We start from the raw sequence: 17,417 nt of genomic DNA on the forward strand, positions 1-17,417 counted from the left end.
TTTAGCATAGGCTACAAATGTGATTTTCAGCTTTCCTTTTCATTTTAACTGGCATCCCTGTACCAACTATAGTCAAGAGGGGAAACAATTTATTGCTAGTCTTCTACTAATGTCATTTCGAACTTGCTGTTAGGTGTATGAAAATGGCCTAGGATCTCACAATCTGATTATTTTGTTGTTGGGAGGATGGTTGGATAGTTAAAGATCAGCACCAAGTACACTGCCTTCTCAAACAGAGAAAATGGTGACTGATGGGAACGCAGCCACAGGTAACCTGATTTTCTTAACTTGTCTTGAAGTGACATAAGGTGTTCAGAACTTCGTGTGATTTTACAGAAAAAACATTTACAAATATGATTTTCAGCTTTCCCTTTCCATTTTAACTGGCATCCTTGTACCAACTGTAGTCAAGAGGGTAAGCAAAGACAGGAAGCAAAAGGTAATGGGTAATGGTTGATGGGTGACTGGAAGGCTGTTTCCAGTGGGGTTCTGCAGGGTGGAGTTCTCAGTCCCTTGCTTTTTGTGCTATCCATCAGTGATCTAGACTTGAATATAGGGGGGTATGATTAAGAAGTTTGTAGCTGATACTAAATTCGGCTGTGTGGTTGATAATGAAGAAAGCTGTAGACTGCAGGAAGCTATCGATCAACTGGTCAGGTGGGCAGAACAGTGGCAAATAGAATTTAATCAGGAGAAGTGTGAGGTAATGCATTTGGGGAGGGCCAACAAGGAAAGGGAAAACGCATTAAATGGTAGGACACGGAGAAGTGTAGAGGAACAAAGGGACCTTGGGAGTGCATGTTCACAGATCCCTGAAGGTAGCAGGCCAGGTAGATAAGGTGGTTAAGAAGGCATATGGAATGCTTGCCTTTATTCGCTGAGGCATAGAATACAAGAGCAGGGGGGTTATGCTTGAACTGTATAAAACACTGGTTTGGCCACAGCTGGAGTACTGCGTGCAGTTCTGGTCACCGCATTACAGGAAGGATGTGATTGCACTGCAGAGGGTACAGAGGAGATTTACAAGGATGTTGCCAGGAGTGGAGAATCTTAGCTTTGAGGAAAGATTGGATTTGTTTTCCTTGAAACAGAGGAGGCTGAGGGGAGACCTCATTGAGGTGTATAAAATTATGACGGGCTTAGATATAGTGGCTAGAAAGGGCCTATTTCCCTTAGCAGAGGGGTCAACAACCAGGGGGCATAAATTTAAAGTAATTGGTAGAAGGTTTAGAAGAGATTTGAGGGGAAATGTCTTCACCCAGTGTTGTGGGGGTCTGGAACTCACTGCCTGAAAGGGTGGTGGAAGCAGAAACCCTCACCACATTTATAAAGTACTTGGATGTAGACTTGATGTGTCATAACCTGCAGGGCTATGGACCTAGAGCTGGAAAGTGGAATAGGCTGGATAGCCTCTTGTTGGCTGGCACGGACACGATGGGCCGAAATGGCCTCCTTCCGTGCTGTAAATTTCTACGATTCTATGATTTACTCTTTTGATATAAAAATAAAGCATTTGGCCCATTGTACTGCTGTTAGCGCCACCAGAGCTAACCACACTAATCCCGTTTCACTGCTCTTCCCTGTACCTTTTAACATTTTTGGCAGGTGTTTCCCTTGATGCTCTTGAATGTGTTGAGCTTCAATAGATATTTATGGTTAACATTCCATATTTTTCTAACCTTTTGTGAAAAATTTATTTTAATGCTTTTGTGCTTCTAATAATCTTGAGTTAATGCACCCATTGTTGCCAATTAATTGACCAGTGGAAATAATTCTTTGCTATTTACTTTGTCAAACCCTTCTTATAAATTTTGAATATTTTTGTAAAATCTCCCTTAACCCAGCCTACTCCAGGTAATTCAGCCCTCGTGTTTTTTTTAAAGTCACTATGTTGTATCTTTTTCATGGTTTCCAATATTTTTTTCAGTAATATAGTGCTCAGAACTGTACCATTACACATTTGGATGTGCCATAGTTAACTTCTCAAGTGCAGTGGCGTCATTCACCCCTGTAAGCAGTTTGAGTGTCTTTTGTGGAAGTTGGCTCATGCTGCACTATATCTGCTTTTACAAGACAGGGACCCAGGGCATTAGTCATTTCCCTTTATGACCTGAACCATCTTTCGCATGGTACTACTTCAGTCCCTCCAAAGGTGGACCGAGCAAACAAATGGTAAGATGAGACAAAATACGAAACAACCTTCATGCTTCAAAAAGCCTATCTGTCTGTGCCTCTCTTTTTATCTCCATCTTCTCAGATGTGTGTCAGCTTTGGCTTAGTTGGTAGCACCCTCGTCTGAGAAAGTTGTGGGTCAAAGTCCCACACCAGAGAATTGAGCTTAAAAATATCTAGGCTGACACTCCAGTGCAGTACTGAGGGAATGCTACACCATTGGAGGTGCCGTCTTTCAGATGAGACGTCTGCTCTCTCAAGTGGGTGTAAGAGATCCCATGACATTATTTCGAAGAAGAACAGGGAAGTTATCTTGGTGTCATGGCCAAAATTTATCCCTCAATCAACATATCTAAAACAGATTTCCAGGTCATTATTACTTTTGCTGTTTGTGGGAGCTTGCTGTGTGCAAATTGGCTGCCGCGTTTCCTACATTTCAACAGTGATGGCACTTCACAAAGTACTTAATTGGCTGTAAAGCACTTTGGGACGTCCGGTGGTCCTGAAAGGCGCTATATAAATGCAAGTCTCTTTTTCCAGACAGACAGGGATCAAAAAACTTTCCAACACATTGGGTGTGAGGTGTTTTTTTTTCCCCAATTACACAGCTAAACGAACAAATTCCTTATTGTTTAGACTCTTGAGGCGGAAACTTCCATTTAACATATTAATCACCCTCCGTCTAGGTGCCTCTTTTAAAGCTGTATATGCTATCAACATTCCTGCTGCTAAAGATTGAATTTGGATTTGATTTGACCCTTCAATCTCTTTGTTCCTCCTGTTCATGAGAATTGTACCATTTGGGTTAATTTCTATTGTTTGTATTTTCCATATTTGGTGAACTGCAGTTGACACATTTACTCACTCCAACTACCACTTACCTTCTCCTCTAGTCACCTGCATGATTCATCAGTTTACCATGACCCCATATTTGGTACAAGTAAATTGATAACCCCTCTATGCGCATGCCTGGGTCATTTATATGTTTGGAGAGATCCCAGCAAACATTCTTGGGGAATGCTATCTAGCTATATCTTGCCAATCCCTAATATCTCCAGTTACTCCTACTTTGTTCCATGCCATGGATTTTAATCTTCATGCAATGTGTCTAATATGGCACTGATGAAAATTATTTTTGAAAGCCCAAATACATCAAAACAACGTATTCCCTTTCTATTAGCTCAATAATTTCCTCAAAGAATTTAATTAAACATTATGTGCCTTTGCAGAGCCATGTTGACTGTCCCTACGTAGTTCGTAGCAACTTAACTGCTCAATAATGTTAGCCCTTTGGTCTCGAGCACTTTTCCAACTATTGATGAGGCTAGTCAATAATTACTTGGCTTACCCCTTCAGCATCTTTCAGCCAAAAGTCTGCTGCCCATTTCCGATCCGACACCAAGTCCTGCTGACCAGTAACGCATCTGATCAATAACGTACACGATCTCCTCGTCCCCCAATGCCTCGAATTTAAAATTCTCATCCTTGTGTTCAAATCCCTTTATGATTTTTCCCATTCCTATCTCTCTATTCTTCTCTGGCCTCGCAAACCTCTGAGAACTTTGCCTTCCTCCAATTCTGGGCTCCTGTGCAACCTCCAGACCCTTTGTCCCACCATTTTGGCCATGTCTTCAGCCACCTAGGCCTTGTGCTCTGGAATTCCCTCCCTAAACTTCTCTGTCTCTCCACTCTTAAGACCCTCTGCAAAATCCACCTCTTTGACCAAGCTTTTAGTCATATCTTCCAATATCCTCCTCCTTTTCTCTGGTTACACTTTTTTTTTTGAAGCATCTTAGGACATCTTTTCTATGATAAGGGCGTTATGTAAAAATAAGTTATTTTTGTTCAGTGATGTTTAACCAGCTCCTCACATTCCAACCTGGAGAAAGAGTTAGGTCTCATCCTGATGGGCTACTTCCTGACTACACTTCTGGCTCCATTTTCTTTTTTGGTTACCTTGTTCCAGCCCTTCGCATCCTCACTTTCCTGTCAAAATGTTCCCACTCACAGAACGTCTAGTCTAAAAATATTTCCGTGACCTATGTGCTGCGTAATGCTTCAAATACCTTCCATTGAGGTCGGGCGGAGTGTAAAATGGGCAGCCAATCTGATCCAATGCAATCAGTTTACCGCCATGAGGGTTACGTTTTTAAAAAGTCCTTTTCAGTGAAAGTATATTCATCTTGTACCATGCTCAGGAATGCATGCATACAAACATATTTCACTGCTGCATTTTCCTAATCTCTCAATTTTAATAAACTCCACCTTAGTACCTTAACCCAAGGTTTCCTCTCTATCAGGCTTTAGAAATATAGAACACATAGCTTATCTTTGCATGAAAGGAGAACAATCCTGTAAAGAATTCTTATGGGTCTATTGAAGGGGATTTTTTTTAGAAAAGGTTCATTTCCTGCTTTGCAGCCTGCACAGATTGCCTAAAACAATTTGAGTATGCAAATTGTAGAATGGGAATGTTAAAATAATTACCAGTGTGCAGCCACTCAATTCCTCAATAATAATTTTTATTTTTAAGGAACCATAGTTTCCAATTAATATTCACATATATGGCCTTTATAGGGCCTTAATATTGGGAGAAGGACATTGTGAAAGATCATAGAACAGAATTGTCAGTAACTGATTCCTGCACTTGAGGAGCTGCATCTAAACTGTTTAATTTAATTTCCTCTGCATTTTTGATATTTTATTTTATGGTTGGGGGGGGGGGTGGAAGCTGAAAATTAGAGACAATACAAAAGAAATTGAGACATTACGGTTACCTTCACTACACATAAGGAATTTGCAGTGGAAGCTATTCACTTTTTTTCCAAAGTGTCACACAACATCTAGTCATGCATGTCTATTCGACAGGCTGAACCTTGTCCACAGCCTTTATTTCCATCTGCATCACAGATTTGTGACTCATTGCATTTGATCCCTGGCCCTTTTCTGTGCTTTACCAATTCTCTCATTACAAGTTGACTATATGTGTGTCCTTTATTCTGAGGTATTGATCTCTAGACCTATAGTACTGATTTACTTCTTCTGAGTTGTGGCGGGGGTTGGGGTACTGGTGGAACAAAGATCAAGGAACAAAGATCAAGGAATAAAGGGATGGTTCAAATTTATTTTTGTACGGGGCAAGGTTTTCTGAGCAAATTGTACTTCAGTTGGCTTCCATCTGTTCACTCAATTAACTTTGTAAAAATCTATAATTACTTTTAAGCTGAAAGGCTTTGGACAAGCTTCAGATATCCTGTTGGTGCCTCTGTTCTACTGTAAGCATACTTAACCATTGAACATAATGCCGATTTATAATGGAAGTGCACTATATATTTCAGCAGACCTGTAGTGTTGCTCCTGGTAAGGCAACAATGGCCTGTTTTATAAGGACAACAGTATTGTGCCATATAATGCACACTATTATTCTGTTGCTCATATGAAGCTATGCTGCTTTTACAATAACTAATTGTTTAAAAAACACTTGGGTGAGTCAAGGGTTTAACTGATATTTTTATGCTGCAGGTCAGAACCCCGGCTTGCTGTTTCTTTTTCTCAGTGTGATTGGATAAGGCCAGTTGGTGGTTACAGACATTCTGCCTCTGGTGTCAATTAAAATATTTTCCATTGCTGGGGAACTTTTCACATTCCAAATGAATGCTTTTGTTTCTTTAAATGTAAGTGTTATACAGAAATCTATATGCATTGTTTCATAGTAGAAACAATAGAATGCGAGTTTAAGTCTCTTCACTCAACAGTAATGGATCTGGGAACTTGCATGAGCATAAGACTCAGGTGTTTCACACTGGCACAGGGTTACGATGGAAAGCAGTGTGACACTGAGTGCAACAGACAAAAAATGCATGCTAATTGTAAAGAAAGAACGAACAAACAAACTTGCATTTATACAGCGCCTTTTGCAAACTCAGGATGTCCCAAGTCACTGTTATAGTGTAGGAAACGCGGCAGCCACTTTGACCTCCGCAATGTCACATAAAGAGCAATGAAATAAAGACCAGATCATCTAGATGCTGATTGAGCAATAAATATTGACCAGGACATCAGGATGACTCCTCTGCTCCTCTTCCAATAGTATCATGGGATCTTTTACGTTCACCGGAGCGGGCAGACAGGGCCTCTGGTTAACGTCTCATCCGAAAAGCGGCAGCTCTGACAGTCCAGCCCTCCCTTGGCACCGCACTGCCGTGCCAGCCCAGATTATGTGTTCAAGGGACTTGAATCCATGATCTGACTCTACTTAATGAGTTAAGCCTGACACCGACCATCTTTATGACTAAAAAATTGAGCGTCATACTTTTTAAATGCGAGATTATTTGTGCCACAATTGCTCTTGACTTGTTCAAATTTCATACATAAAACAGCAAGTAAGTTGCAGCTGAATGGGTAGGTAAAATAAGCAGGCCCAAATAAAACTATCTGTCATGAAGTTGAAGAACAAAACTGTGAATCAAAAATGGATAGTCAGCAATAGGTACCCTTTTTTTTAAAAAAAAAAGACTGGGCAGTCCAGTCGTTCCAAAAATTCCCAGACCCATCATTGTTAGTTCAAGAGATTTCAATTAGCAGTCTATGGCTGGGCAAAAGAATTATGGAGCGGTATAGCCCTGATCTAGATGAGAAGAAAACCAGTAAGTGAAAGAGAACTTGGAAAGACTTGCAGTAGCTCAAGCAAGAAGGGGGAGCAGTTTAGAACAGGTTAAGGTAGGTCAGACTGCAAAGGGCTCCTTCACACACAGTGTTTCAGGTTGCTCCTTTGCCTGTCCCAAAAACTTTCCAGCCTACTTGCTCCCTTCCCAACCTTGCGTGTTTCCCGGCTGCCCATCACTCGCTTGCCTGCACAGTGTTTTTTAACCACATTCTTCCTCACTGAACCAGTGTGCCCCAGTGCTTCCACATCTTACTGATCCATCTCACTTCTTCCCAGGGAAGGCACCCTCTGCTGCCTCCCTTCCACATTCCAACTCCAACCTGTTGCTTCCTGCAGGGTCACAGCACCACACATATGCAAAAAGTGAGGGCTGATTTGCAGGAAAGAATGAGGAATAAGTGAAAAAGGTTGGTGCACTGCAATGAGAAACGGATGGAAGGAAAAGTAAAAGAACAGTACAAGAAGAAACACAATAATATCTAATTTATCTTTTGTAGTGCCACACGAGATCTAGTAATATATTAAAAATAGTGCGTTTAACACATCCATGTATCTCACTTTATTGCAGATGTAAAACAATTTTAAAATGCTGGGTGGTTCTTAGCTCCAGCTTACAAGTGTGTTCCAATCCTCAGAGTGACCCGACCAAACAATAAACTCTCAATTGATCTGCTTCGACCTTAGTGACCACACTTCAAAAAAGAACAATTTTGTTATTTTATGTGTTATAATTTTATGAAACCACTGCTTGCTTTTTGAAAAGAAATTTGATTTTCTCATCTTGTATAATTTAATTACATTCAATTTTTCTTCTGTTAAGTGTAGTTTCCCAGTTTATTCTCTCCAAGACTTTAAAAAAACTGGAAATTCTTGTACCACCATTTTTAGGTTTGGCCAAATCCCAACAGATTTAAAATTAAGAAATTGAGGTTGGAGGCTTCCTGCGGGCGGATGTCTCCGACCTGAAAAATTTCTACGAACTTAGCTGGTGATCCAGGAGGTTCGGAAACTTGCGGTCCCAGACCTCTGCACAAAGGCCCACGTATCCCATGCTGCTAGGCACTTTGTACACATCCCTGCGATCATGTGGGCTGGCCCAACCAATCAAAGTAGGGGTATTCCCATTCATACTTTTGGTGAGTTCCGTCAGAACTCACCAAAAGTATGAATGGGAATACCCCCAAAAATACACTAACACTTAAAATATATTTTTTTAAAACATCACATATTTTAAAAAAGGTAAAATGGAATTTAATTAATGAAATCAAAACAAAAATAAATTTACGTATTTTAAAAGGTTTAAAAGTAAGTTTACCTTATTTCTCAGGTTTTTAAATGTTTAAATTATTGAAAAAATATATTTTTCTGTCCTTTAAAAGTTTTACGCTGATAAAAGCTTTTATCAGTCGTAAGAATTTCAAGGGCATTCGCTGGGCAGGAGTTGCCCAACTCTCCGCCTACAGAGGCCCTTTACTTCGTATGCGTGCAATCTGTCGAGAGGATTCTTGACAGATCGCAAGTTCCGGTTTTAGGCGCATGCGCAGTGCATGCCTAAACCCGCAACTTGTGGGGCCTCTGGGCGCGTGTGCACCTCATACACGCCCATAGGGCCAGTGATGGTTAGATCCTAGATACTCACCAATATCCAGGTCACAACCCAATCCCAGTGAACTACTATACACTAAATCCCAACGCAGGTTCTGCCTTTGTAGCCTGATTAAACAATGAGGAAATGATTTCTAACTGCCACAGTAAATTTGCCTGCATTTATTTCCCCCTCCCATTTCCCCCTGAAATGTCCATTCAACTTCTGGAAGTCTTCAGTTAGTACATTACGATATTATACATTTTTTTTTTAAAGTTCCCCAACCATAGGTTCATCATGTGTTGGTGATCTGTCACAATTACAAATTCATAATTTGTCATGCATACCCATTACCCGGTTCTATGCATATAGTTTAAACCATATCTCATTATGCTCCTATATCCATCCTTGTACAGCTGGAATATCATCGCCCACTAATAATGCAATTTTCTACCTCTTTCGGTATATCCCTACAAAGCTATTTAAACCCTCTCGGGTTTCAGCTCTTGGCTATTCACTAATGTTTCTGAGATACCATTAAAAACAATTTTTGCTCATTGCATATGTTTCTTCATCGTTCCTGATATTTCCTGTGTTTATATAAAAAAGCTTGGCCGTAAAACATTCCTTTTCTTATTTGATCTTTGTTATTGATATCAATTTCCTTCCTTTTTTTTTATTTACTCCTTTCCTCTTTCCGTGATGTACAGGTTAAAATAATTTCTTCATCATCAAAGGCAGTCCCTCAAAATAGAGGAAGACTTGTTTCCACTCTAAAAGTGAGTTCTCAGGTGACTACAGTCCAATAAGGGAATTACAGGCTCTGTCACAGGTGGGACAGACAGTCGTTGAAGGAAAGGATGGGTGGGAAGTCTGGTTTTCCGCATGCTCCTTCCGCTGCCTGCGTTGATTTCTGCATGCTCTCGGTGAAGAGACTCAAGGTGCTCCATGCCCTTCCAGATGCTCTTCCTCCACTTGGGCGGACTTTGGCCAGGGACTCCCAGGTGTCGGTGGGGATGTTGCACTTTATCAAGGAGGCTTTGAGGGTGTCCTGGAAACATTTCCTCTGCCCACCTGGAGCTCGCTTGCATGTAGGAGTTCCGAGTAGAGCACTTGCTTTGGGAGTCTCGTGTCGGGCATGTGGACAATGTGGCCTGCCCAACGGAGCTGGTCGAGTGTGGTCAGTGCTTCGATGCTGATCGCGAGCACTGACGTTGGTGCGTCTATCCTCCCACGGGATTTGCAGGATTTTGCGGAGACATCGTTGGTGGTATTTCTCCAGCGTTTTGAGGCGTCTACTGTTTATGGTCCACATCACTGAGCCTTACAGGAGGGTGGGTATCACTACAGCTCTGTAGATCATGAGCTTGCTGCCAGATTTGAGGACCTGATCTTCGAACACTCTCTTCCTCAGGCGACTGAAAGCTGCGCTGGCGCACAGGAGGCGGTGTTGAACCTCATCATCTGTCTGCCCTTGCTAATAATAGGCTCCTGAGGTACGGACAGTGGTCCACGTAGTCCAAGGCCATGCCGTGGATCTTGTTGACTGGGGGGCAGTGCTGTGTGGCGGGGTCAAGTTGGTGGAGGACCTTTGTTTCACGGATGTTTCGTGTAAGGCCCATGTTTTCGTATGCCTCAGTGAAGATGTTGACTATGACTTGGAGTTCAGCCTCTGAATATGCGCAGACCAAGCGTCATCTGTGTACTGTAGTTCGACGACAGAGGATGGGATGGTCTTGGATCTAGCCTGGAGATGATGAAGGTTGAACAGGTTCCCTCTGGTTCTGTAGTTTAGTTCCACTCCAGCGGGGAGCTTATTGAGCGTGAGGTGGAACATTGCAGCGAGTAAGATCAAGAAGAGGGTTGGCGCAATAACGCACCCCTGCTTGACCCCGGTCCGGACGTGGATTGGGACTGTGGTGGATCTGCTGGTCAGGATCACGGCCTGCACGTCACTGTGGAGTAGGCGGAGAATGGCGACAAATCCCTGGGGGCGGCCGAAACAGATCTTTGTTATTGATGTTATCAATTTCCTTCCTTTTTGTTTTATTTATTCCTTTCCCCTTTCCGTGACGTGCAGGTTAAAATCCTTTGCCACTGTGCTATATATCCTTTCTGCAAGGAGATTGGTACTAGTCCATTTTAGAGGAACCTTGTCTCTGCTTGAGAATTTGCCCCATTGCCCAGAAAACTCAAACTCCGAAACCATCTCTTCAGCTAGATTTTGATTAATCTATTCTGTTTATCCCTAACTTGTTCAGAATTACTCCCTGAAGTTACTGTCCTCAGGGTCCTGCACTTTAGTCTAATATAAACTTCCTTTGCAGCATCTCCAACCTGCTCTTTACTGTATCACCAGCTCTTGTGTGAATCATGACTGGCAGCTATTTTTTTTTCCCCAAATGTTTTTTATACTAGCTCCATTATTTCCTTATCATGGCACTTGGAAATCAACACATCATATGGGTGATTGCAGATCAGGATGTCTAGCCCCCCCCCCCCCCCCCCGTTATAGAATCTCCCATTTCTAACACGTGCCGGTTTCTCGTGGATATTGTCCTTTCGCTGTGGTTTCCCGTTACTCCACAGCACTGTATTGATTGCCCTCTCCTCAGCTTCTGTCCTTGTTTTCCTAATGGGTGCCAGGAATTGTATATCTATAGGACATACAATTATATAGATATATCTATTGGATGTATATCTGATTCAAACCTCTACAAAATTTTCCTGGACCAGCTCCTTCTGCTTCCTTCTCTCTGCAGGCAGTCACCCACTTCCTGTTCTGTACTTTGCTATTTCCCCCCACCCCCACCCCTCCCCCAGTCTGACCACTATGGTAGAAGCAAAACTCTGCCTCAAAAAGAGTAGTTTCTGTACTTTTTCAATGTGACTTGAGAATGGAAAGAGTAATATATTAACAAAAAATTAATTCAGTTTCATGTGGCTAAGATATAGGGGCCGAAATTGATCAAAGGCAAATTCCACCCATTTACTGTCGAAAAGACCACTAATATCCTGACTGTACTTTGGGTGGAAGTTTAGTCAAAAAAGGAATAAAAAAGCGCCCGGCAGCAAGCATGGGCGATCGGTGGGATTCTGGGCGGCAAATGGAATCCTGGAGAAAATTACACCGAGGCTGGAGTCGGGACCCAGGGAGGAGGGAACACACAAAAAAAAAATGCTCAAAAAATAAACAACAAATCACAAAACCTTCAGAAGACCCTTTAACACAATCGCTGCAAAAGAAGTATTTAAAAACAAAAATCTCACTTCTCTTTTCTTGCAGGTCTTCATACCTACTATCCAGGTAAGACACGCTCCCATGCGGCGGTCTTTTCTCCTGCAAGAGCGGAGGACTGCTCAGATGAATCTCGAGCGGGAGGACTTTTTTTTCAGCGTTGCGCGCCAGTGGACGCTCCCTCGTGGTTCTTCCAAACCGCTGGCGTGAGGGCCTCACCAATTTCCCATGGAGGGGCAAGTGCAGTTTTTAAAAAAAAAACAGGGGAACCGGCGGTAGGACCGTCAATGTTGGCCCCACAGTGTCTTATTGAGGAAAGAAAAAGACAATACTCAAAGCTCTCTGGAAGATAGTTTTTCGTTTCATGGAACGTGACCAGGCATTGTTCTTGTGTTAAACTGCCTGATCGGAAACTGTTCAGGCCATTAGTCTTTCAAATGTTAATAAAAATGACTTTGCAGACTGATATCAGACCAGAATTGAGTTCTGCTGTAGCCAGGCGTCACAAGCAAATTAGACAAATTAATAGTCAGCCAAAAGGGTTGCTATTAACTTTTCTGCTTGAATGGTAGCAATGATTGATAGTCTGATGATTGTCTAACGATTGAGAGAGAAGTTGTTCTTCAAAGAAACCTAACTCAAAGAAAGGAAAGTCTGTATCTTGATTGCAGCCGTAGAATTTTGAGTTCCCTATTTTGAAGGGAGAAAGTGATAGACCAAGTAATTATAGGCCAGTCAACCTAACCTCAGTGGTGGGAAAATTTTTGGAAAAAATGCTTAAGGACAGGATAAATCTTCACTTAGAAAGACACGGAATAATCAAAGACAGTCAGCATGGATTTGTTAATGGAAGGTCGTGTCTGACTAAATTGATTGAATTTTTCAAGGAGGGTTGATGAGGGCAAAGCGTATGACGGAGTGTATATGGATTTTAGCAAAGCTTTTGATAAGATCCCACATAGTAGACTGGTCACGAAAGTAAAAGCCCATGGGATCCAGGGCAAAGTGGCAAGTTGGATCCAAAATTGGCTCAGAGGCAGCAAGCAAAGGGTAATGGTTGATGGGTGTTTTTGTGACTGGAAGGATATTTCCAGTGGGGTTTCGCGGGGCTCAGTACTAGGTCCCTTGCTTTTTATGCTACACATCAATGATCTAGATTTGAATATAGGGGGTAGGAGTAAAAAGTTTGCAGTTGATACTAAAATCGGCTGTGTGGTTGATAATGAAGAAGAAAGCTGCGGATTGCAGGAAGATATCAACTGGTCAGGTGGGCAGAACAGCAAATGGAATTTAATCCGGAGAAGTGTGAGGTAATGCATTTAGGGAAGGCTAATGAGAGGGAATACACATTAAATGATAGGACACTAAGACGTGTAGAGGAACAAATGGACCTTGGCGTGCAAGTCCACAGATCCCTGAAAGTATCAGGCCAGATAGATAAGGTGGTTAAGAAGGCATATGGAATGCTTGCCTTTATTAGCCAAGGCATAGAATACAAGAGTAGTGGGGGGGTGGGTATTATGCTTGAACTATATAAAACACTGGTTAGGCCACAGCTGGAGTACTGTGTGCAGTTTTGGTCACCGCATTACAGGAAGGTCATGATTGCACTGGAGAGGGTACAGAGGAGATTTACGAGGATGTTGCCGCGAGTGGAGAATCTTAGCTATGAGGATGGATTGGAAACAAGGCTGTGTTTGTTTTCCGTAGAACAGAGGAGGCTGAGGGGAGGCCTCATTGAGGTATATAAAATTATGAGGGGCCTAGATATAGTGGATAGAAAGGGCCTATTTCCCTTAGAAGAGGGGTCAACAACCGGGGGACATAAATTTAAAGTAATTGTTAGAAGGTTTAGAGGGGATTTCAGGGGAAATTTCTTCAGAGGGTTGTGGAGGTCTGGAACTCGCTGCCTGAAAGGATGGTAGAGGCTGAAACCCTTACCACATTTAAAAAGTACTTGGATGTGCACCTGAAGTGCTGTAACCTGCAGGGCTACGGATCTAGAGCTGGAAAGTGGGATTAGGCTGGGTAGCCTCTTGTTGGCCGGCACGGACAGGATGGGCCGAAATGGCCGCCTTCTGTGCTGTAAACTTCTATGATTTTGATTGCCTATTTCCACATTGGGGAAACATAAGGAGCTTCACAGACTTTCCTCTTCACAACGTATCACATAGTGTGAAAAAACTTATTGGAATGAACGTCAACAGATTCAGCTCCATTATTGTCAGCCAGGACTTCAGCTGCCGAAACCTGGGAATTCCTGCCCTAAACCTCTCTGCCTCTCTCCTCCTTTTAAGATATTCCTTAAAACCTATTTCTTCATCTGCCCTAATATCTCCTTATCTGGCTTGGTGTCCAATTTTGTTTGATAACGATCTTGTGAAGTGCCTTGGGCCGTTTTACTACATTAAAGTGCTATACAAATACTTGCTGATATATTGGCGTTGGAGGGAGTGCAACATAGATTTAATAAATTGATACCTGGACTCCAAGGGTTAAGTTATGAGGAGAGATTACACAACCTAGTGCTGTATTCCCAGGAGCTTAGAAGATTGAGGTGATTTGATCGAAGTTTTCAAGATATTAAGGGAAACTGATGGGGCAGATAGAGAGAAACTTAGTTCAGCTTATTGAGAGTCTAGGGCTAGGGAACATAACCTAAAAATTAGAGCCTCTCAGGAGTGCAAAGGCTGGTGGAAGTTTAGAATTCTCTTCCGCAAACTGCAGTTGATGCTAGGTCAATTTTTAAGTTTCAATCTGAGATTGCTAGCTCTTCATCATCATCATAGGAGGTCCCTCGGAATCGACAAGACTTGCTTCCACTCTTAGAATGAGTCTTTGGGTGGCTGAACAGTCCAATGCGAGAGCCACAATCGCTGCCACAGGTGGGAGACAGTCAGTCGTTGAGGGTAGGGGAGGGTGGGGCAGGTTTGCCGCATGTTCTTTCCGCTGCCTGCGCTTGTTTTCTGCATGCACTCGGCGATGAGACTCGAGGCGCTCAGTGCCCTCCCCGATGCACTTCCTCGACTTAGGGCGGTCTTTGACGAGGGACTCCCAGGTGTCGGTGGGGATGTTGCACATTATCAGGGAGGCTTTGAGGGTGTCCTTATAATGTTTTCTCTGTCCACCTTTGGTTCATTTGCCATGAAGGAGTTCTGAGTCGAGCCCTTGCTTTGGGAGTCGCATGTCTGGCATGCGGGACAATGTGGCCTGCCCAGCGGAGCTAATCACTTGTTGTCAGTGCTTTAGTGCTGGGGATATTGGCCTGGTCGAGGACGCTAATGTTGGTGCATCTGTCCTCCCAGGAGATTTGTAGGATCTTGCGGATGCATCGTTGGTATTTCTCCAGCGACTTGAGGTGTCTACTCTACATGGTCCATATCTCTGAGCCATACAGGAGGGTGGGTATTACCACAGTCCTGTAGACCATGAGCTTGGTGGTAGATTTGAGGGCCTGGTCTTCGAACACTCTTTTCCGAAGGCTGTGCTGGCGCACTGGAAGCGGTGTTGAATCTCCTCATCAATGTCTGCTTTTGTTGATGATAGGCTCCCGAGGTATGGGAAATGGTCCACGTTGTCCAGAGCCGCGCCGTGGATTTTGATGACTGAGGGGCAGTGCTGTGCAGCGAGGGCAGGCTGGTGGAGGACCTTTGTCTTCGGGATGTTTAGCGTAAGGCCCATGCTTTTGTACACCACAGTAAATACGTCGACTATGTCCTGGAGTTCAGCCTCTGTGCGCAGACGCAGGCGTCGACCGCGTATTGAGGTTGGGGTGCCGTTGAACTTGGCCTGGAGACGGCGAAGGTTGAACAGCTTCCCACTGGTTCTGTAGTTTAGTTCCACTCCAGCGGGGGGAGCTTGTTGACTGAGGTGGAGCATGGCAGCGAGGAAGATTGAGAAGAGGGTTGGGGCGATGACGCAGCCCTGTTTGACCCCGTGTCTGGACGTGGATTGGGTCTGTATTGGATCCGTTGGTAAGGATCACGGCCTGCATGTCGTCGTGGAGCAAGCGGAGGATGTTGACAAACTTTTGGGGGCATCCGAAATGGAGGAGGATGCTCCATAGAGCCTCACGGTTGACAGTGTCAAAGGCCTTTGTAAGGTCGAAGAAGGCCATGTATAAGGCTGGTGCTGCTCCCTGCATTTTTCCTGCAGCTGTCGCGCTGCAAAGATCATGTCTGTTGTGCCCCGTAGAGGACGAAATCCGCACTGTGACTACAGGAGGAGATCCTCAGGTCTGAACTCCAAGGGTTAAATTATGAGGAGAGATAATACAACCTAGGGTTGTATTCCCTGGAGTTTAGAAGATTAAGGGGTGATTTGATCAAAATTTTCAAGATATTAAGGGGAACTGATGGGGCTGATAGAGAGAAACTTATTGCCGCTTGTTGGGAGTCTTGGGCTAGGGAACGTAGCCTAAAAATTAGAGCCAGGCCTCTCAGGAGTGCAAAGGGTGGTGGAAGTTTAGAATTCTCTTCCGCAAACTGCAGTTGATGCTAGGTCAATTTTTAAGTTTCAATCTGAGATTGCTAGCTCTTTGTTAATCAAAGGCATTAAGGGATATGGGACAAAGGTGGGGTATATGGAGTTAGGTCACAGATTGGCCATGATCTCATTGAATGGGGGAACAGGCTTGAGGGGCTAAATGACCTACTCCTGTTCCTATGTTTCTAATTGTCATATAGTTACAGTTTAAATCATTGGCCCTGAAATCCCGGCCTCCTCCGGTCCGTACGGAGTGTGTACGGACCCGGGAAGGCGCCACAAAAGCCAGTTTTCGGCCCGCAATGTGCATGCGCCGAAAACTGGCTTTTCCAATCTGTCAAGTTCTGGCTTGATGGATCGCATGCAGCTCAGCTGCCAGGACATTCGCATGGGCAAGATTGTGGTATTTGCCCATTTCTTGCCCTGCGAATGTCCTTAAAACTCTTACGCCTGGTAAAAGCAGGTGCATAGCTTGCTTTTACCAGCATAAGTGTTTTCAAATATACAAAAACTTATTTAAAAAAAAAATAATTTTTAAACACATTTTAATGTTTAAAAACCCTGCCCACTAAGGTAAGTTTATTTTAATCCATAATTTAAAAACTTAGAAAATATTTTTCAGTTTTTTTTAAAGCTATTTATTAACTTTAATTTAAATTAATGTTAAATGTGTTTTTTTTCCCTTTTTTTTATTGGTGTTTTGGTGTTGGGCGGGGAGGTGTTTCTCAATTTATAATGAGAACTACTAATGGAGTTCCCATTATTATGAATGAGAAAATACTTTACCTGGATTGGCTGCCCAGTGCCATGTGACTCCAGCTTCAGCTCTATGTCCGTCCAGACGTGCTTGCGCTGCAACGTGCAGGGAGAGGAGGCCTTGGGACCGGGATCTCTGGTGGGCGCAGCAGCAAAAAAGGTAAGTGCGCATCTTTTCTCTAGAATTGAATCGCATGCCCGTGGGAAGAAGGAACCGGGATTTCAGGGCCATTATTATCCTACCTCTGCTCCTGCTGTCTACAAAATGTTATTTCCTGTTGTCAACATTAACCATTACTCCTACGTCCACATTTTTTAATGGAAGTTGACTCTGTAATCTCGTGATGTTATAATTACACCCTCCCACTCGTTGTAGCACTGTCACCACAATTTATAGCCTGTAGTGCAGAGAAAATCCTACTTCCCTGTTTCCCAAATTGGGGTACTTTTGCTATTTGATTATAAATAACAATGTAAAATCAAAATACGGCCAGAATGTGTGACTTTAAAATTGG

At 43.1% G+C, this 17,417-nt stretch overlaps 1 protein-coding gene across 4 annotated transcripts in view; it reads left to right on the forward strand.

The window, feature by feature from the left end:
• The window catches only part of plekha5 (pleckstrin homology domain containing, family A member 5), a 411,417-nt gene that overhangs the window by 145,437 nt on the left and 248,563 nt on the right, over positions 1-17,417 (forward strand). The window contains exon 1 of one of the 4 annotated variants that reach the window (XM_070897583.1): positions 11,272-11,730. The exons of the other annotated variants lie outside the window; for them this stretch is intronic. Coding sequence (XP_070753684.1) covers positions 11,501-11,730 — 230 coding nt within the window. The 5' untranslated portion in view covers positions 11,272-11,500. Of the gene's footprint in view, positions 1-11,271; positions 11,731-17,417 lie in introns of those variants that run through there. 4 annotated transcript variants of the gene reach the window in all.

The sequence above is a fragment of the Pristiophorus japonicus genome, chromosome 13, assembly GCF_044704955.1.
Source record: "Pristiophorus japonicus isolate sPriJap1 chromosome 13, sPriJap1.hap1, whole genome shotgun sequence".
In the NCBI taxonomy this organism is placed as follows: domain Eukaryota; kingdom Metazoa; phylum Chordata; class Chondrichthyes; family Pristiophoridae; genus Pristiophorus; species Pristiophorus japonicus.